The 23,042-nt window shown below is 39.1% G+C and overlaps 1 protein-coding gene across 12 annotated transcripts in view; it reads right to left on the bottom strand.

The window, feature by feature from the left end:
* GPC5 (glypican 5) overlaps positions 1-23,042 on the bottom strand; it is a 596,960-nt gene that overhangs the window by 482,439 nt on the left and 91,479 nt on the right. For all 12 annotated transcript variants that reach the window (XM_063149526.1, XM_063149523.1, XM_063149528.1 and 9 more), the window contains 2 exons: positions 21,429-22,123; positions 1,553-1,686 (listed from right to left, as the gene is read on the bottom strand). In XM_063149526.1, the coding sequence (XP_063005596.1) occupies positions 1,553-1,686; positions 21,429-22,123 (829 nt within the window). The remainder of the gene's footprint in view (positions 1-1,552; positions 1,687-21,428; positions 22,124-23,042) is intronic.

Genomic DNA, 23,042 nt, shown 5'->3' with positions numbered 1-23,042 from the left:
GAACAGTCCTGGTTTAAGTGAGACTTTAGAATATGGTATTGTGTTTGCAGAGTGTCAGCAATCAGAAAACATCAAGAACTTGCATGTAACTGAGAAACATGCACCCATGTAATGGGTATTCACTGAAAAACACCTGTGCTGGCTAAAGCAAACTTCTGGTTTGCATATCTTTCTGTGACCACAATGTTTGTAAAACCTATTTATATTTTGCATTGTGTTGGAGTTTTTTTCATTATTTAGTAACTGAAGGTCCTTACACTGAGAAGAATGGTTTGCCTTTGAAGCTCAGAGGCACCTTTTCTTCTCCAGACATCAGGAGTGAGCAATTATTCCCTGCAATTCTCTCACTTCTGTTTCCTTCTGCGCTACAAAGTGAAATGAGAAGAAAAAGAGGACAAAGAAAACTTCTCTGTGTTTTAGCAAACACTGTGACAGAAATGAAATTTCTAATTTTAACTTTGTACTTTATTTGCATAATGGAGCCTTTAATCTTACCTGCAACATTCCTAATGCCTTAGAGTGCTATTATGGTCATGAAAAACCTGACTGACTTGTCTAAATATAGACTGGCCTTTGAGATTCCTTCAACTACCTCAGATATCTGCAGAAAGCTGGAAGCCACCACAGAATCACAGAATCTGCTGATTTGGAAGGGACTCACATGGATCTTTGAGTCCAACTCTTAGCCCTGCACAGGACCACCCTCAAGAGTCCTACCATGTGAGAGAGTATGAAAGTATGTTCCAAACACTTCTTCAACTCTGTCAGGCTTGAACTCTGTGATACAACTTATGGGACACGTGCATCCTTCTGGGCAGGAGAGGATCAGCTGGGACACCCCAGGGTATCTCTGAGTGGCACTGGATGCTTACAGATGTGTGGGCAGCTAAAATGACTTCTCCTTCCCACTGACTGTAATGGCAGCTCAAACACCTAACTCATGCAGTTACACAAAGTTCACCCTGCAATGCTGAGCCAGGTTTAAATGAAATCTCCACACCTCTGCAGTCACTTCAATTCACTACATACCAGCAAAAGTGTCAGAGAAAAATAAAATCAGCAGGTCTTGCTTGAACAAGGCTTTCAAGATTAAGTCCCGAATGCTTAGTTGTCTGTTTTTTTACAGCAGAAACATGTGAGAAAAGTCATTCATTTTTTGTCTTATCAGCTTGTACAAATAGTTTTCTGTAAAAAGCTACAGTCATTTTTTGTCAGATTTAATAATGACTGCTAGTATGTAAAGTTAAATGCAGTTTTAAAATTTACACATAGAGCCAATATGCATAATCAATCAATGTTATACACCCTCCTAAATAATTTAAACCACACCAAATGACTCTGATCATACGTCCATCACTTCTGAAAACAAAATCTAGTCATGAAATTAGTCTTTCTGAAATGTAACAGAGTAGGCTGTGTTGCTAAAATGTTTCATTCTTTGGAGTCTTTATTCTCTAGTAATGCAGGCCATAGCATTGAGCATAATCTACTCTGTTGTAAAATTAATGGCTTACTTTATTCTTTCTTTCTGACTGTAAAACTAATGTCTTACTTTCTTCTGTTGGTGAGTGTTTGTTCACTGTCTCTGGAGAACATCTTCAACACTTGATTATCTGTGTTCTGATCAAAGGAGCAACCTGGAGACTGTTTAGGCTTCCTTACAGGAGGGCCACATATCTTATTCACCTAAAAGGAAAAAAAGCCACAAGAAGAAATAAAGAACACATGTAAGCAACAATTGTTATGTATCTCTCAATTCAGTTTCATTACATTTTAACAAGAAAGAAAGACTAAGCTACCAAAAGAAAATTAATTATCATACTGTATAACACTGTATCCATAATGAATGCAGCAAACACATAATTAGTCATTTCATAGTAGAAAAAATATTAAAAGCATTCCTTTTTAAGGGATACCAAGTGTGTAAGAAAGTCACCATATATTTTGTTGACGGGGGTGCTTTTTTCCCATAAGGAAGTGTATTTTTATGTAGACTGTACCAGAATCCTCAGAGAATATGATGTGTTGTGAACAGCAACACATTTCCATTTTTTCCCGTAATGTAACCCAATCACACTTTTAATATACATTGAACTTTGTGCCTTCTTTCAGGGCTGATGAATTATTACGGCATGTTCAGCCCAGCTACACAAAGATATAGTGAACAGTTAGCATGCTGGAAACTTGCATTACAACATTGAAAGATGTTAAGGCAGTGACCCAAGATGTAAGTTTAATGATATTGGACCACAGATGCTGAAAATATCAAGGAATTTTATGTCCAGCTTTCTGATCTAGTTGTCAACAGATAAAAATTCACATGAAGACTCATCTTCTTCTTTGTAAAACATGATATTGAGCATTTTGTATGACATAGGACATTACATCCATAGCTCATTACTCTTCCTAGTCATTGAATACAATATTAGGCATATACATATATTTATTTAATAAGAAATAGTTATGCTTGTAATCACATCTGATAAGATACATTAAGCAGGCTGAACAGCATGCATTTGTATAAGCTGTCACAGGTGAAAAACTAATACTGTATGTGACACGAAAACTTGGTAGTCATTAGGCAGTCAACTTTTAGAGAGAAAAGGGAGAGAGGAGATCAATGTGGCCTCTAAGGCAGATATCCAGTCTTGAAGCAGAAACACATTCAAAATGCTGCCATGTGAAGGAAGGAGTGTGTATGCTACCCAACAAGGATTATTGTTTCCTATTTTATATTCCCACATGTAAGAACAGAGACAGCAAATAAATCTCATTTTCAGGTTATCATCATGCATTAAAGAGAGAAATGCAAGTCTTACAGACCATCTTTCCAACTAAGAACTCCTATAGAGCTAGTTAAGAAATACATTTAAAATTTTAAATAGAATAAACACATTTAATTTTAATGAGTTTGTTGGCATGCATGTTGTATGTGGCGATAATGAAACATTGCTGAATGCACTTGCTATGGTCTGTGAAAAGAAGAAAGAATCAGCATTATTGCTACATAAGAACTAGTGTTCTCCTTATGATTTGAAATTGAAGGTTAAGTTGAAAGTGAGTGGTCCTTTTAGGGTGTGGTTCACATGTCACAACGCAGACAGCCAAGTTATAGTTTAGATGCCCTTCAAATGACATGCCTGAATTTACCTGCAAGACAATTATCTCTGGACATACGACTGGTGTCCTTCAAGGGATTACACTCTGAACATCACTTGAGGCATGCATCTCAATGTTTCTTCTAAGAGGCAGTGTCTCTCTGGACAGCATCTTACTACAATCCTTCTTGTCTTCAAATTCAGTTTCAAACCTACTTCACTCTATTTCTCCCAGTACTTCTTCCTCAAACACATTAAAGCTTATTCCAGCAGCTTAACTGGACTCCCCATTTCCCCCCCCTTGCAAGGCTCTACACCTTTTCTATGCTTCATGCATCCTTATGCAAGTTTGCTCCTCCAGTGCCAGCCTCTGCAGCAGCTTATCACATCAGCCCCTCTATGCCAATAGAATGGAGATATACCAGAGCCACAAAATTTTTCCATCATTTTATTTTTCTCACTGTTATCATATTCTTTTATGCTCACTGATGTGACACAGGGAGCATTATGCTTATGATCAGCTCCTATGACAAAGCAACTGATTGTTTGAGTTGCCTCAGTTCCAGCTTCCCATACACTCTTCAGCTACTCTTTGTCTTACCAAAAGTAAAAATAAGGTTTAACAGAGAGTGAGAGTGAGATCCAGATGTTTGGGAAGGAGTCATATCCAGATGTTTTGTCTCCTGAAAAGCCTGGGTCAAGTGTGTAGGGTGTTATGGGTCTCAGGTGCCTTGCACATCTGAACAAGGCACCTCTGCTGCCCAGGCAGCCGCAGAGCCTGACTGCAGGGTGAGAGCCTGAGGGGAGAGGAGAAACAGGGTGGGGGTGACCTGCTGGCCAATGCAGCCCCTGAGCAGATGAGTAACAGTCCTTCAGGTCAAGGGAAAAAAAAAAAGAAGACAAAAATAAATAAATTAGCTCCACCTATAGTAAACTGAAAAAACCTCATATACATTCACCTTCACTAGGAAAACAAGAGAATCCACAGCTCTCTGTTTCTTGAATTTACAGTAAAGTCTCATTATATTTCGCTCTGGACAAAAAAAAAAAAAAAAAAAGAAAAAAGAAAATCAATAATCTTTACAGTCATAGTGCCCTGGAATATGGACGATACTTGTTTTACACGTGCTTTACATAGACAGTTGTTTCTAAATACTGTCTTACAGCCTTTCTCTGTTCTCTTTGAGTCAATGTCTCAAGAAATGCATTTGAAAAAGTAGGAAATTTGCATTCACTGATACATGTAAATACAAATCTTATTTTCAAATACAAAATCTTTCTTAAAAAGTAATCTTGGGTAAACTTTATGCATAAAAGTAACATTAAAAACCAGTAATTATCTGAAATGCCTTCTTAACATCTTATTTTTCCCCGGTGTTGAAAAATTCTGAAAATTGTAATAAAAAGCATTTGCACACCACCACAAACACCTTTGCCATTCTCACAAAGATATGCATGACAGTAATCATACTGCTGAGAACTCAGTTCTGCTAATGAGGGCAGCAGCACAAAATTCACTCTTTAGCAGTCACTTCTTATTCAGACACAGTTTCTGAAGGATGAGCTACTTCAGCATTTACAATGGTGATGTCAGCATCTCTGTAACCTTTCTCATATCTGTGATATTTAAACCTCTGGGACCACTGGCTTTGTGTGGTGTTGGCTCTTCTTTCTGTGTTTGGTTACACCAGGCTCATATTGCTCACCCAGCCGAACCCAGCCTGGGGTTTTTTAACTGTTCAGTAGTGTCTGTCACTTCTATGTCATTAACTTAATGTGCATAACAAATTTACTTTTGCCTCCCTCACTAGCCTAGTCTTCATCATCACCTCGTTTCTGCAGTAAACTTGTGCATATGAAAATGTCATGTACTCTTGCCTTGCCTTCAGGTGCCTGTTCTGTCTGTGAGCCAAATAATTAATAACTCAAACATTCTGGTATTCAGTTTCCCAGTACAGGGCTGATGACAGTCTAAAAACCAGAAAAATACAATTCCCATAATAATTTCTGCTTTATATTTATTTTTTAATGCTTTCTTTATATCTACAGGAAGAAGTACATCTGACAAGCCTAACACCACCTAGTCGTATTTCTTGTGCTTTCTGAAGGACTTCAACTACATTCATTAGCTACATTGTTTCCTAATTTTTAGTCTTTGGACTGCAAAATTAACATTCCAATAGAGAAATCATTCAGTGCTATTATTGCCAGTCTTGAGAGACTGGAATCACAACTTTGAGAGAAGAGCAATGCTCTCACTACCCTACTGAACTAATAAATTTTGCAGCAATATCAGGTCAGAATCTATTCTTACAATCTTCCAGTGCCACTGAAATGGGATTTCCTCTGAATGTTTCCACAAACTGAGCATTTTTCTTGGCTTCAAAAACAAGAGAGTGTGAAAAATGATCCTCAAAGGGGATGAAAATAGAAAAGTGACACTGAAAAATCATCAGAAAAATAATTCAGTGAGATACCTCTCACTGAATTTCAGGCAGACTTAAAGATTTCCACAAAATTTTAAAGCAGGAAAGCCTCAGCAGCTTTCTAGGATTTTTTTCTTGTTTTTTTTTTTTCTTTTTTTTTTGAAATGTTCTTAAATACCACACAATATTTAAGGGCATAAAAAGAAACCTCTGAAAATTATAAAACTCCGGATTTTCACAGTTCAGACAAACCTATTGTCATTACAGTCAGCATGCTATTATTACACACAATTTGTATGCCACAGTATGATGACTGAGTTAATTAAAAGCTCTTGTAATAACCATGCAGTTAAATTGCAATTAGTGCCACACATGAACTTTATGGCAGTTTGATTTTCCTTGGTGTGATTCCTTAGAATGCCTACTTATGATTACTCACAGTTTGGAAAACTGGAGCATTATAAACCTTTGTATTTAAACAGGACTGCACAATAATGGGAGCATCATAGCAATAATGGTCAGACACTGTTCTCTTAAGTTCAGACACTCAATATGTGAAATGTGTCACATTCTTTATTTCAGTTTCGGTTTGTGCCTTTTGCTCTTTTTTCCCACTACATAAATGGTTCTTTCTGACCTCAGCATTTCTACCAAAATTATTTTACATCAAATGACTGAAGCAAACAATGCACTGTCCTGTGATGCACTTCAAACTAGATTTACCAAGTCTCAGTAGACTCAAGTCTTAAATGCCTGCATAGACCATGGCTACACTGATGCCCTGAAGGTTTGTGAGACTGGATCAATCTAGTAAACACCTAACACATACTCAATTTACAGGAAATCCTAGAGATATACACATACATGTATGAAAAACTTACAGTGCCTGCAAAATTTACCAAAAAAAAAAACCCAAAAACCACGAAAGAGTTAAAAAAAATCTTTAAATAAAGGAAAGGGCAGTTTTCAGACTCCTGATTCTGACACCTAGCCAGATCTGAGTAAAAGACCAAGAGGTTTTGTACCCAGAGAGGTGTCTTCTCCCCTGTTGCTCAATGCACAGCACAGTCTAAGTGACTAGCTATGCCATGATCTGATTTTATTTAATGCATGCTTTAGCTAGTGATTAGTCTGGTGGTTTTCAATTCTAACTGTCAGATCAGAAACTTGCCATATTCCTTACAGTTAAATCCCCTCAAACACTCGTGAGCAAATGGACAGCTGAAATCTAACAACCCCAAAATAAAATTTTATTTTCTGTTCTACAAATACAAAACGAATACTTTCTTCTAAAAATAGATTCTTGATGAGTTGCCAGGATTTCCAGCACCAGATTAGTAATCAAAAATACCAAAGATTTTGATCAAGGAAAATAATGTATTAAACTGTTATAGTTTCCCTGGTTTGTTTCATTTCAACTAAACCACAAGAGGGAGCATCAGTATTTCAGTGTTCCCAAGCACTTCAGCAGCCTTCCATTAGTTTGGGGGGTTTTAGGGTTGTTGTTTGGTTGTTTGCCTTTTTTTTTTTTTTTTTTTTTTTTTTTTTTGCTTGTAACAGTTGCTCATTTAAGCTCAAACTTCTGTTTCAAAGAAAAATGCATTTTGATATATGAGAAGGTGCACATGGCACGGGAGATTAAAGTATTCCCAACTTGAGACAAAATCCAAGGTTTTGAAAACAAGAGAGCAAGCATGAGGTAATAAAAATCTGCTTTTCCTTCAGAACAGCAAAAATGTTAATATGCAACCATTAATGTCAGGAGAGACTGGTGAAATACCACGTTTGCAACTCAGGAAAACCATGAAGAAATTCTGTATTATTTTCTTTGCTCTCTTTCCAAATTTGTCTTCTTATTCGGTGACTACTTGACTGTAACAATATGTCTCAGACATAGGAAAATAAGCAACTTCTGGAGTTACATTGGGAAATTACAAAATTCATACCTACGCTTAAGCATTTTACAGAATTTGCAGGAGAAGTCCGTGACAAGTGAGGAGGAAAACATTGTGAACAAAAGCCTAGAGAATTAGACACTTAGAATAATACCTGCTAAAATTACTAAACAATTTAGAATCTCCTGTAAGACAAATCTCAAATAGACTTGCCAGCTAATGATATTTTCCAAGAAATTTTATTCAAAATTGAAATTGAAATTTCAGGTGATACACAGTAATGTGCAGCTATAATTTTTCAAGAAAGATAGATTTGGAAGTGGTTTCAAGCTCAAAAAGGACAAATCCAATTCAAAGAAAACTTGTGAAATATAAGAGTTTGTCTCACACCCAGGTAGGTGGTATTGAGGAAAAATAAATGTAAACTGCAGATGTACAGAGGCACACCCACCAGCAAGGCAGTGGTAGCCTCCTCAGGGAAAAAAATGAAAGGATTACATGTTGGAAATAAAAGCAAAGTAATTTTCTGTGATATATAAATTGAAGTACAACTTGGAGATACTGAGCTAATAATTCCACTTGGTTTGGCACCATGCAGCACCACTGCCATGGGGAAATGCCCCATGCCTGGAAGTATTCAAGGCCAGGCTGGATTGGACCTTGAACATCTGGTCTGGTGGAAAGGGTCCCTGTCCATGGCAGGGGGGTGGAACTAGATGATCTTTAAAGTTCCTTGCAATGCAAACCATTCTGCGAGTCTACAAAATCTTCAGTCAAGACCAAGCAAAGAGACAAAAATGCAAACACTTTTCTAACCAGCTTTTTATAATCAGATTTTTTTCATATGATTTTGTAAAAGACTGCTGTTCAAGCTGTTGGATTCTAGGAGTCACAGTTCCCAACTTTCACATGATTGAGATGCATATTCTCCTCCTACTACTACATTTATCAAAATCAGTTATCCTGTCCAAGTTCTTGAGAGCTCTGTTCTCACATCTTATCAATGTTTAATTATCTCTGCTTTCCTTCATAATTTTGCATGTTGGGGATTGCAAAATGAAATCCAAGAGCCTATTAAATATGATCCACTTAATGTACTTTTAATTTGTGTCTTCTGGTCTTGAATCACTAAAATTGTAAATGGTTTTAATTCTGTTGCTCCATTCATGAGGGACTAACACTCAGCAAGTCTGGCAGTAAAAATAGTTTCTCCTCCTGAATGGAGCTGGAAGGGAAGGAAATTATTTTTTCTTTTTTTTTACTTTAAATGACTTAATGTCAGGGGAAATCCAAATGTTCTCAGCCAAGTTACCCTGCAGCCAGAACACAGCACTGCCAGTTCAAACTCTTCAAAGGCAGTTCAACAAAAACTGCTTCTTCTGAGAGGCTGCCAGCTCTCCCGATCCAAGTCTGCTTCAGTGGATGCCAAGGTGTTCCATTTATGCTCAGTGAAAACACTCTGTGGTTCTCCTCCCAAAAACAATTACATAAAACCAGCAGTAGCCCTTTCCAAAGATCAGCTGCCTCTGTGTAGTTTGACTGATTTATTTGTGCTTTCTTGTGGTTCAAATATACTTTATTTCTCCATATTTCTGTGTGCCCAGCAAATACAGCTCTCACACAGAGGGCTGTCTTGTAGGACACAGGCAGAATTGTTCTTTAAATCTAGGTCTAATATTATCCAGGGTCACCTGTGTAAACCAAAAGAAATTCAGTAGAAGTGTGACTGTCAATGAAAGCAGAACTGGGTGTCTATAACCTTTATCAGGCACATAACTCACTTAAAACAAAAAATACATTTCAATTTATAACACATAAAGAATTAGTGAAAGCAAAGCAAGCTGGCTGCATCAGCATATCTGCACAACATGTTTACACTTTATTGCAGGCTGCTATTTACATTCCAAAATTGTGAAGAGCAGAGCAGTTTTGTTAGCAAAATTACATAACAAAAGTATGTAAGCTAATAAAAATCGTGTTCACTTAAATTAGCAGTCATAATACATTATTTCATTTAGCATTAGACATTGTCAATAACTCTTTCTATAACTGGAGGGTCACCATTTCATGATAACAAGAATCAAAAAACATCAGAAAAAAAAGGAAGAAAAAACCCCTATCTAGTTAGTATTTCAGAGAATCTACATGTTTCTTCTCCATTCCAAATTGCAGCTTACAAGATCAATGCTTCTGCTTGCTATATCTGTACATAAGTGTTTCAATGCCTCCTCACTCTCTTCTTTGTACCTGGGAAAAACAGTTTTCCTTGAAGATCTTTTGTAATGTACAAGACAGCCACTTATTCATACATGTTGATATCATTTCAGGGACCAAAATAGTCCAGAAAGCTCATTTGCTTCAAAATCCTTGGATTTGCCCTGAAAAAGGTTTTTCCCTTACAAAGAATTGGTAACAATTTAAAGGCCAACTGAGATACCAGAAGTCTGGCCAGCTCAGTACATCTCTATGAAGTTCCTCTGTTTCACAATGAAAAACAAAGAGCAGAGAAAAAACACATACACAGCTTACAGAAAGGATTATTAGTGCTCTTCTTTGCACTTGCTCATGCCTTCTACTCAGCTTTGGAGAAGGAGTGAAAAATCTCCTTCCTTCTCTTTTTGCAAATATGAAGAATCAGATTGCAGTACTTTCAGTCTCCGAGAGAATCTTTCTCACCTTCAGTCCAAGTGCCCAGTAGCACATTGAGGCAAACCTGCCATTGTGCCAAAGCAGAGTTAGATATCTATCATATCACCTAAAGCCAGACCATGATGGCAGCACAGACTGCTTACTCTTCGTTTTTCAGACCTCTGAGTGCCCTCTGACCAGTCCATAGAAAGTGAAAAGCCATTTCAGATCTGCGCATTTTGCCCAAATTTTAGTAATCTTCTGTTACTAAAAAAAGATAAAAAAGGAAAGGTCCTTTTTTAAAGATCCTACACACTCCTGACATACCAGATCTAAATCTTTTTTTTAAAAAATGCAGCAAAATTGAACAATTTAACAAGTTTCAAGTAATTTCAAATTGTGAAGCAGGTTCATTTAAAACACATTAAATCCAAATGCATAATGCATGCCATGATCTACTCCTACATTATTTACTTGGCAGTCTAGATTGAACAAATCTCATGTAAACCTGCACCACTTAGCATTGCTTGCCAAGGCCATGCATGTGTGTTGATAACTGGGTTGGACTTTGCTAAGAGCAAAGGCTCACCCAGCTGCTCTCTCACTCCCTCTCCTCTAAAGAACAAGGGGAGAGAAATAAGAAGAAAAAGCTTGTGGCTTGAGATTAAGACAAGGAGATCACTCACCAGTTAATGTCATGGCCAAAATAGCCTCAGTTTGGGGAAGACTAATTAATATACTGCAAATTAAAAAGATATTACAATGGTGGAAAACAAAGTTCAGACTAGAAACACCCTCTTCCTATCTTCTCTCTCCTTCATCTCAAGGTAAATCTCGTTCCTTCACTTCCAGCTCTTCTGCTGCCCCTCAGTCCCCCAGGTACTGCAGGGGGCTCAGAGACTGGGGATTGTTGTCAGTGCACCCAAAGCCCATACAAGTAACCTCACCATGGGAGAGAAAGGGGAGGAATCTGGGCAATTCAGCAAATGAATTTTCAAAAAGCACTTTTCACGAAAGTGTGAGACACGAACTTGATACTGTATTTGAACGTCTTCTCACTGAAGGTGAGAAATATGTCCCCTGTCATTTCCATTAAAAAAATGAAAATTAGAAAAAAAGAAGAGGTATAGAAAAGGATGTACCTTGAAAGTGGGACCAAAAGCTGAGATACCATATATTTAAATTCTGAGAAGCTAAGGAACATAGCAACTGATTTTGTTTAGACAGTTGTGGTTTTGTGGTTTCATGGTTTCATGTTCTGCTATTATGTTTTAAAATTTCTTGATGAAAACAAGTGCTTCCAGTGTTTGCCACACATCTCCCAATGTATCACAAACCTTAAAATAAAAGACAACAAGTGTACATCCAGCAATGTGTACATATTTTGTCTTTCCAATTTGTCTTTCCAGTACAATGCCTGGATATATCGAAGGAGCAGATAACCCTAACACCCATTTTTCCACAATGTGCACTTAACTATGCACGTATTATTGCCTCTGCCAATATTCTGTGCATGATTTCAAGGCCTGTTACTACACATCAGAAAAAAGTAGAACAACTGCACTGTAAAAGGACACCAGTTCTGAGGATTATCCAGCAATATTAGGCATAGAACTGCCATTTCAACACACAAAATGCTCTGAGTTGTGATTGCCACGATTTTTATGTTAGATGTTGTAGCAGGTATCTTCTTATTACTGGATAAACACTGATTTCAGTGACAAAAGAAACAGCATAGGGACTTGTAGTAATACATAGTGTGTGGTATAAATGCCAGAAATAACAGCAATACTCCAGACCTCAGTAAATGCAAGCTGCTGAAATATATAGAATGGATGGATCAAAAAAAAAAAGATGGGAAGGGCTGTCCAATTTCTAAGTATGTTCAGGTAGGAATAAAGTCTACTGTTTAATGATAACAACTTTTCATTAGGTAGAAACAAGCCATAAACACTTTATTTGGTGATTTTCACTTTGTTTTCAAAGTTCTCCATTCTCTTTTCTGATGAACAAAACCCAGCTTAGCTTCAGAAGAAAACTTTTTGATAGATGCAAGGAGCTTTTCCATGATGAAACAATGGAGAAGTGAAATACACCCCTAGAAGAGTCTGAATTTGTTCGAGGTCACAAGTGCAATAGGCTTACTTCACATTACATTTAGGAAATGACATATATATAAAAATACGTCATACTGTATCATACAAGCAGTACAGTTTTTCACAACTACGGCTGGATGCATATCTGAATGGAGAGAAAGGGAAGGTGATGGTCTTAATTCTGTGTTAGTTGAAGCAGGAATCTTCTTTTCGAACACAATTGTATTAGACTTTAAATCCAATTACTTTTCAGCAGTTTTCACAAATCAGTTTCTATTGACCTTGTGAAGTAATTTAAAGTCATCAATGTATCAAGTAAATTAAATTCAGCAAAGTTATGATGGCACAGTCATGTGCCAAAAGCATCAGGCAGAATTCCACAATTTTATTCCAAAATCTGATTTGCTGAAAATGTCAAGGGTTTGGGGGTTTTTGGTCTTTTTTTTAAGTATGAAAGAAATTTATGGCAAGTGGCTCACTTGGGAGTTGTCTTTTACAAATTGGTAATGGGAACATACACTCACTGAAAGTTAAAGGAGTACAAGGCTAAGTCCATATTAGGTTGATTTCGTGACAGGAACAATATAATTAATTTTCCCACAATGTCAAATTTAGGTAGTATCTGTCCAAGCTCTAAATCAAAGCTCATTTTTCCTCCATAGCTTAGCACCAATACCTCCACTTCTCTTGAGAACCAAAGTACTACAGCTGAATGGTAGCTTGGCTACCATTTCCTTTGAGAACCTTCAGGCTATCGCTCCAATAGTCTCAAATTTTATCATCCTGTTGTGGGGAATTCTATCCACACTTAGGGACTGTATAAAGAGCAATTCATTCTTTTGCTTTGACCAAAGATCTGTGAAATAAATAGACAGTGCATACAGACTTGTGAGGATTCGGTTTTAGCAACATGCTTGCATGGCAATGTTCACCAGCCACAAGATGAAGCCAGTGCACTATAGGAACACCATGAACAGGACATGTTCCTGCCCTGTCCATGATCCTTCATGCTGGTCCTATCCCACCACAGCTACTGAGTGAAAGATGGTTGGCTCCTCAGTAAGAATATTCCCCTGATGCACCCACCTTCGAAACCATTTCACAGAATCAGATTTATTTAGGAGGGATTTTTTGAGGTCGTATAGTCTAACATCACTATTCAATCAGGGTCAGATACAGCTGGTTGTCCAGGTTCATATCTAGTTGGGTTATGAATATTTCCTAAGATTGAAACTCCAAAACCTCTCTGGACAACCCATTCCATTGCGATTTCATGGGTTATGATGGCTGCCCACTGCCTATTGTCCAGCCAGTGAGCAAGGCTGAAAACAGTTTGGCTTTTTCCTCTCCAGGGGCTTATACTATGTATTTCACAGAAATTCTAGGTTGGAAGAGACCTTTAAGATCATCGAGTCCAACCCATGTTCTAACACCTCAACTAGATCATGGCACCAAGTGCCATATCCAGTCTTTTTTTAAACTCTTCAAGGGATGGTGACTCTACCACCTCCCTGGGTAGATGATTCCAGTATTTGACCACTCTTTCTGTAAAATACTTCCTCCTTAATTCTAGCCTGTATCTCCCTTGGCACAGCTTGAGACTGTGTCCTCTTGTTCTGTCTTGTTGCCCAGAGAAAGAGACCGACCCCCAGCTCACCACAGCCACACTTCGGGAAGTTGTAGAGAGTGATGAGGTCACCCCTGAGTCTCCTTTTCTCCAGGCTGAACAACTCCAGCTCCCTCAGTCGTTCTTCATACAGCTTGTGTTCCAAGCCCCTCACCAGCCTCATTGCTCTCCTTTGGACACGCTCAAGCATCTCAACGTCCCTCCTAAAGTGAGGGGCCCAGAACTGGACGCAATACTCCAGGTGAGACCTCACCAGTGCTGAGTACAGGGGAAGAATGACCTCTCTGTTCCTGCTGGCCACTCCATTCCTGATACTGGCCAGGATGCCATTGGCCTTCTTGGCCACCTGGGCACACTGCTGGCTCATGTTCAGCCGACTGTCAACCAGCAGCCCCAGGTCCCTTTCCACCTGAGCACTATCCAGCCACACCGTTCCTAGCTTATATCGTTGCAGGGGGTTATTGTGGCCAAAGTGCAGGACTCGGCACTTGGACTTATTGAACTTCATCCCATTAGATTCTGCCCATCCATCCAACCGTTCCAAGTCCCTCTGCAGAGCCCTACATCCCTCTAACAGATCAACACACGTTCCCACCTTAGTGTCATCTGCAAATTTTCTAATAAAGGACTCTAAACCCTCATCTATGTAATCAATAAAAATATTAAACAGAACTGGCCCCAGCACAGACCCCTGAGGGACACCACTGGTGCCTGGCTGCCAGCTGGATGCAGCACCATTCACCACCACACTCTGGGCCCGGCCAAGCCAGTTCTGAACCCAGCAAAGAGTGCTCCTGTCCAAGCCACGGCCTGCGAGTTTGTCTCGGAGTATGCTGTGGGAGACAGTGTCAAAGGCCTTGCTGAAATCCAAGTATACAACATCTACAGCCTTCCCTGCATCCACTAGGCGGGTTACCTGGTCATAAAAGGTGACCAGGTTGGTCAAACATGACCTACCCCTCCTAAATCCATGCTGGCTGAGTCTGATACCCTGGCCATATCTTGTAAATTTTGCGTGATGGCGCTTAATACAAACTGTTCCATTATTTTGCCAGGTATAGAGGTCAGACTGACTGGTCTGTAATTGCCAGGATCCTCTTTTGCACCTTTTTTGTGAATGGGTATCACATTGGCCAGCTTCCAGTCATGTGTAACCTCACCAGTGAGCCATGACTGTTGGTAAATGATGGAGCGTGGCTTTGCAAGCTCGTTTGCCAGCTCTCTCATTACCCTGGGGTGGATCCCGTCTGGTCCCATAGATTTATGAGTATCCAAGCATTTCAGTAGTTCTATGACTGCCTCCTCTTGGATAATGGGGGGACCATTCTGCTCCCTGTCACTATCAACCAGCCCAGGCGGGCAGGTGTCTTGAGGGCGAGTCATCTTCCCACTAAAAACTGAGGCAAAATAGGCATTAAGCACTTCTGCCTTTTCCTCATCTTCAGATACTAAGTTCCCTCCTTTGTCCAATAAAGAACAAAGGCTGGTCTTACCTTTCCTTCTACCATTAATGTATTTGTAAAAACATTTTTTATTATCCTTTACAGAAGTTGCCATTCTAAGTTCAAACTGAGCTTTGGCCTCCCTAAATTTTTTTCTGCATGCTCTAGCTGCCTTCTTGAATACTTCCTTAGAGACCTGACCCTTCTTCCAACGCTGATACATCCTCTTTTTATTCTTAATTTCCTCCAAAATCTCCTTGCCCAGCCAGGCTGGACGTTTACTCTGTTGACTGATCTTTCGGCACACAGGGATGGTCTGTTCCTGTGCCCTCAAGACCTCTGTTTTGAGGTATGCCCACCCTTCCTGAACTCCTTTGTTTTTTAGGACTGCTTCCCAAGGGACGCTCGGAATAAGTCTCCTAAACAGGCCAAAGTCTGCCCTCCGGAAGTCCAATGCAAGAGTTTTACTGGTGCTCTTCCTGACTTCACCAAATATTGAGAACTCTATTATTTCGTGATCACTCTGCCCCAAGTGACCTCCAACCACCACATCTCCCACCAGCCCATCTCTGTTTGCAAACAGCAGATCTAACATAGTCCCTCCCCTGGTGGGTTCACCCGCCAGCTGCAACAAAAAGTTGTCCTCCATACATTCTAATAATTTTCTGGACTGCCTCTTTATTGCTGTATTAAGTTCCCAGCAGATGTCCGGTAGGTTGAAGTCACCCACAAGAACAAGGGCTGATGATCTTGAAGCATTACCTAGCTGCTTATTTATACACACTGATAAGATTCCTCTTGAGCCTCTTCGTCTCCAGGCTCAGCAGCCCCATATACAGAATACCTCTATATATATATATATATATATATCAGCCTCTCCATGTATGGAAGATGCTTCAGTCTCATATTCATCTTTGTGGCTGGCCTCACTTCAGTCACTCCGTAACTTTCTCATACTGGGCAGCCCAGAACTGGACAGAGCACTTCAGAGGGGGTCTCAGCAGTGCTGAGAAGGGATGGATCACCTCCCTCAAACCACTGGCAGCACTTTTCCTAATGAAACACAGGAGGCTGGTAGCGTTCTTTACTGTACAGGTGCATTTCTCATGTTCAGCTTGGTGTCCTCCAGGAGCCTCATGCCTTTCTTCCAAAGCTGCTTCCCAGTCAGTCAGCCTCGAGCAGCTGTTGATGCATGGGATTATTCCTCCCCAGGTACAAGACTTTTCCCTTTGTTGAACTTCATCAGATTCCCCTCAGGTCAATTCTTTAATCTGTTCCTTTGAATGGCACAACTATTTGGTGTATCAGCTGCTCCTCCCAGTTTAGTTCCGTCTGCAAACTTGCCGAGGGTAAACTGTTCCATCACCCCATCCATTAATGAAGACATTAAAGAGTATCTGCCCCAGTATCAACCCCTGGGGGTCAGAGCACTAATGATCTGCCTCCAGCTGGGCTACTGGTGACAATCCTTTGGGCCCAGCCACCCATCCATTTTTCAGTCTTCCTGACTGTGCATTTTGACAGTTTCTACTTAAGGATGTTGTAGGAGACAGTCTCAAAGGCTTTGGTAAATTTGTAGACATCATCCAATGTCCTATCCATATCCTTCAATCTGGCTGTCCTATTAAGGATGACAAGTAGGTTAACCATTACTCCCAATCAACTTTTTCTCCATTTGTTTGGAATATAGTTTCTAGGATTAGTTACTCCATCACCTTTCCTGGGATGGAGGTAAGGCTGACTAACCTGTATTTCTCTGTCTCATCCTTTTTACTCTCTTTAAAGATATCACTTTATTACAGCAATTCTGGCTGTTTATAGCTAGTCAATTCCAGGAAAAATAATAGGAAGAAAAATAAGGCTCAAAATAAAGTCTATTAAATTCTTCTTTCTGCTAGCATTCTATGCCCCAAGGAAGACCTTGCTTTCTTTCCAATATCAGACAGCTGATTAAAAAATAACATGACAAAAGTCTCTCTTAATAGAAGATAATTATGCCTATTTTTTAGAAGACACATAACTTAAATATTCTTTCAGGATTAGACTGAGAAGAATAGACTTGAGAGCTTCCACAATATTTAGATATATTGATATTTTTGTGGTCTACAACTGTTTGAAAATTTCTTAGAACATAGTGAAGACACAGCATTTTTGAAAATCCCATTCTGAATTTATGTAGGCTTATATTACATATAAAAAATACATACAAGAATTTTACCAAACCTGTAGCACAGATTGCTCACTTTCAAAATAAGGAAATGCCAGAATTTTTGTGATCTTTTTTTTGTGTTTCTGATTCCCACATTTATATATGCATATGTATCTTTTAGTATCATGGTCACATACTTCATTTTCCTTCAGATCCCAAAATCATCAGTGCTCAGAATAGCCAATGAACAACTAATCAATATTCTTTTTCATCTCTTTTTATTCAATATTAAACTCAGACACCATTGATCTTTTGGGAATCAAGAACAAAACTCATATGCAAATTTTGCATGGAAAATTCAACTATAAAGCCCTGTGAATTTTAGCTTTCTCTTTTCTCCTTTTCCTTTCCCCTTTTCCTTCATCTTTTGCCTGACCTCAGACCCACTTCCCCTTCTCTCAGGTCCTCTGTTTGTTCCACTGCAATGACCCTCTCCCTTGCGGGTTACTCAATGCGTGGCAGCACAAGTCTTCAAACAGCAAAACGAAACTCTAGCTAAGAGCACAGACACTCCCTCAGCCAGCGTGGCTTTCAGCTGCCAGGGCAGCAGGCATGGAGACAAAGGGGGGGAACAGAGAGCTGAGGATGGTGCCAAAGCAGGACTTGGGCAATCCAGGGTGACACTGCATTAAACTGCTGTTGAATCACACTGTAAATGACACTGGAGTGTGTCTTTCATGGCCTGGGCTAGTGACATTAACCCATACATAAAGGGAGTGGGAAAATGCTCCTGTGCTGGGGATAGTAGGCTCCATCCACACCAAAACTTTGTAGATCTTGCTGAAATACCTCTTTGTCCTTCTGTCTTAACATTGACAGTGGTTTCAATAACAGAATGGGGGTGGCATGAAACAATTTATTAAAACTTGTAAAAAAATTTCCATGGATTTTCTGTTAGCTTGGTTTTTGGTTTGTTGTGGTATTTTGGTTTGGGGTTTTTGACATGTGCGTAAGACTTAAATGTGGTATAAAGTTCTTGTGCATTCATCAGGCTGTACAGTGCCCTCCACAGGATTTCTTTGGCTGTACACAAGCTCAGAGACCAGCATGTGGCAACTCAGGCTGAGCACAAAAGAAACACAGGATGAGTCTGCAAGGTGTTCTGTAACAATGGGCACTTTTAGCTGTAATCCAGAGTGTAAGAACCACATAACCTCTTCTTCAGATTATCCTAATAATGCAACTGTTCTTGTTTTGTATGGTACAGCTCTCTTAAACTCCTATTACACTGTATCTGCACGAGCATTCACACAGATGTTTGCTAAAAAATTTCTGTTCCAGCTAAAAAGCATAGGGTGCACTATGCACTGAGCAATATATGGAGATATATAGACTTCAGGAACAGAAGTGGTATTAAATATATGACAATATGTAGGTGTGAAAATACAGAAACACATGAATAGTTGCACAGCCCACACATCTCCACTAAATTCTGCAGAATAGCATCAAATAATGCACAGGTATCGAGATGATGAACAGATGCTGCACTTATATTTGTCAGTCAGCAGAGCTGTGGGAGGCAGAATTAAAGGCAATTCTGAAACAGTAACAAGAAAGTGAAAGATAAATTCCAGATGGACACAGAGTTGGCACTGCTCTGCTGACCCAAGCAGAAAATGGAACAAGCTGTAAATTACTAGAAAAAGAGTTTTGTAAAAGGAAGCCATGCTATATAGGCATTAGTGTTCTTTCCACACCACACAGAGCCTAGAGCATGAATATACGTCAGATTTAAATACTCCTGCAAAGTGTTAAAAAAATCCTTTACATATGGTTATTTACACAAACAGCAATGAATGAATAAAAAGACTGAACAGCTACATGTATCATCAGGCAGGATACTCTAGATTCTCACATTAACACTTGCATAATTATATATGAAACTTCCAAACATTAAATTTTTTTTTTCTCTGTTCACTTCTTTAAAACTCACAAAAAGTAATGAAATTCTCTTTTAAAATGGCAGACTGCTGCGTGCCTAAGCAAACCATTATTTGCTTGCTCATAATCATCCTTTCCCTGTCTGTTAGAGTCACTGATGCATTAATTGCTTATCAAAACCTGAAACAGTTCATGAGTCACTCTGAAGATAAAATAAATATTAATGAGCCCATTTCAATGAAATTCCCATCCCCTGCCTCTTAAAGCTGAAATACTATATTTATTACATGCCAGAGTTAAGTCTTGATACCTAATAAATGGGAAAATATGAAATATATTGACTAGATAACCATTTTTCAAGGGATCATATTGCATTATAGTCTTATTTGACCAAATTAGTGATCAAAGAAAGAAAGGACTGGTCAATTATAACAGAAATTAGGTGAAAGAGATGTCTAGGTCTGGTGCAGTTGGAGTCAAAAATGAAGTATGTGGGTTTTGAAGCTGGGAAATGCTTCTATATCAGATGATTTTAATGCAGCCTTAGTAAACGCATGATCTTCAAACAAACACACTGGCAACAAATATCATTACAAATGAAATTTTAGGAATTCTTCACAAAGAAGTTTTAGAAATTCCTTACATTGAATGAAGGATGGGGAGAAGGAAGCCATGCAGTTTTCAGGAATATCAAATTAAAGTACTATATTTTGGATCAATATGGAATTTTCATTAAGCAAAAACACTAAGTGGAGGGCTCTTCACCCATTTAAAATTCAGTGAAATATATACTATTTTGCACTGTAAAAACTGTCATTTTGAAAACATGAATGTGCTGAGAGATTTTTAAGTCTGGGCCAATGATAACGTACTGTTGAAAATCCAAGTTTAAAACTTTTCAAATTAAATGACACAGGATGAAGTAGGAAACACAAGTCCATCCCTTGAACCTTTACTTGCTTGTTCTAGCTTGTTCCTGGAAAGGGTAGGCAAGAAGGATCCCAAAGAAATCAAAGGAACAACAGGTTATTTCCCTAAAAGGCAACTGTAGGTCTGAAATAACTTGGGAATTAGAGAGACATCAGTGAACCATTTTGAGTCAAAATGTTAGTGAAAAACCCTTTTACAAACAAAATGACAGCTTTTCTCAAGAAGTTGAGCAGCAGGATAGTATGGCTCATGAAGGTGGCTGGTATAAAGCTGATATAGTGGGAAATCTGAAGAAATGAACCCTGCTATTCACAGATTACAGCAGGATAAAGAACTCGTTTTATCAGACTCTGGGTTTTAGTAAGAAATGAAGAAACCTCTATTTCTGATATTAGGCTAAGCTGTTTATTGTCAGAGGTCATGTCAGCTGCTGAGCAGAAGACACAGCTTTAACTTCAGCTAATCAGTTTTGAGGCATCCTAGAAGCGCTCCTGCACCTCAGCTGATGTCACAGCACAGGGACACCCAGACAGCCTCTTTGGGGTGTACTAGAAAACTAAAGGCATCTCCCCAAACCAAGCTATCCGATCCAGTACTTAACACAGAATATGCCACTGTCAGTGAAGTCTGCGTGTAATAATACAAGAAAAAATGTGGATTAAATAAAATACAGGAAATATTTGGATTTTGGTAGTTACCCTCATAAATTAGCATATATACTAGCTTTTTGCCCTAAAGTGGAGTTAAATACTGTCTACTTTCCATAACAGTATTCTAAAATTCTTAACACATCCACAGCTAACAGAGCTCTCACACAATTTTTTTTTCTCTTAATTCTAAGATAGGACTCATTTCATGTTCCAAATGAACTGTGCTGCTTCCTCTGAAATATTCCAATTTCCAAGATTATGGAAATAATATATGCAAAGTCATAGGTTCTTTAAGGCAGGCCAGAGGTATCTAAAATAAGGATTGTTTACATTTATCATAATGTGCACATAAGATAATAATCAAATAACTTTCTTATGTTCATGAAAAGTATCTTTTGTGCTCCCAGAAACTGCTTAGTAAAATAAAGCTGAACTCAGATACAAACGTGTACCTCACCATAGAAATGGCCAAACAAGTAACAGCTATCAGTGATACCTTTCCTACTTTCGTGTTTGCCCTGAGTGTGGATAAAACCAGCGCCTTACCTGCTCAGATACCTCTGGCCCGTTGATCCGAGCCTGTACCAGAGCGTCGTGAACGAGGGAATGGAAGTTCAGCAGCACGTGCTCGATGCTGTGTGCTCCACTCAGGGCTCCTGAGAGCTGCTCCAGGGCCTGGATGTAGCCCTGCCAGTGGAGATCAACTTCTGCTAGGTGGGCCAGGCAGCCCCGGAGGATGTTGAGGCAGTAGCCCAGGCAGGGCTTGCTCAGCGTCAGCCCCTGGCAGTGGGGGCAGTACTGCATCCTCAGCAAAGCCCTGCTGCACTCTCTGGAGAAGGGCAGGTGGTCTGTCGTGTTGATCACTTCAACCCCCAGGTTCAGAGCCTGCAAGAAGCTCCGGCTGGGTAAGAGGGATCGTCCCATCTGCCCTATGGCCTTTCTGGGAATGCTGCCGAAGGGCCTGATGTCTCTTCTCGCCGCTCGGAGGCACTCCGCGTACTCCAGGGAAATGTCAGTCGGACCAGGGTTAATCACGTGGTTGTACACTACTGGAAACAGGGTGTCAAAAAATCTATTCACAAACTCCTCTGTGCTGGCGTCTGTGCCAAATAGGAAGAGCCCAACATCTGTGAAAAACTCCTGCACGTGCACAGCAGCCTCAGCAGCCATGTTTCTATATGCATTGCAGAAAAGTGTGCTTGTGTAATTCTCAGCCAGTCTGATGAGCATTTCAAAGGTTTCTGCAATAAATCAATAAATCAATCATTATTTTTAAGTTTTTTTTTAAAAAGAAATTAGAGTAAGAACATACAACAATTATATTAGGACAATTTACATATATCACAAAATAATTTTTGCATTAGAATTTTTGAGGAGACAAACTTTGCACAAACTACAACAACTGTCAATTCTATATAGGGAAGCACCTTACATGTAATGTTAAAACACAATTAATAATCCATATTTTCTTTGCAGGTTGCATTAAACACAATCTAACAAAAATATATAACAGGAAATAATTGCAAGCTGAGTTATTAAGTTACAAAATACAGAAAAGTCCTATTGTATCTGTCTGTGCATATAAACACATGAGCTCTCATCTCACGACTCAATCTGCAATAAGAGCTGAATGCCATTCCTCTTACCATCCTAAATGGATGGGCAAAATTAACATTAAACAATATAAACAACTGTTCGATTCTATTAAAACTTAATAACTCTTAAAGATCAGTTTTTATTTTGTGTCTTCCAGAGGAAGCAGATGTTCCAAACACACATAAGAACATGATTTTAAGCAGTGTTGTTTCATCTGGCAATTGGCATGGTCAAGAACTGCTTTCCTCAGGAACTGATGGATATTCCCTTGCTGAGCCTCAAAAACTGGATAATGAATAAAGCCTGAATGGACAAACTTGCATTTCCCACTTTAGGTGGTAATCCTTAAATACACTGAGTAGTGTTTAATAAAGCAGTTTAAGTATACTGGAAAAATATCCTCTTCTGACTTGATCTATGATTTGCAGGTAAGGAAAAACATCAGCTTTCAAAACACAAAAAGAATGTTTGCATTGAGGAATTCCCTAGATCTGCCTGAGAAGGTTGCACTTCAGGGAAGGCAATGAAGCAATATATGGATCAAAAAGAAATTTGGCTTAGAAT

This window comes from Melospiza melodia, chromosome 2, assembly GCF_035770615.1.
Source record: "Melospiza melodia melodia isolate bMelMel2 chromosome 2, bMelMel2.pri, whole genome shotgun sequence".
NCBI classification, from domain to species: Eukaryota; Metazoa; Chordata; class Aves; order Passeriformes; family Passerellidae; genus Melospiza; species Melospiza melodia.
The sequence above is the reverse complement of the archived record's forward strand: the minus strand, read 5'-3'. Positions and strand labels throughout refer to the sequence as shown.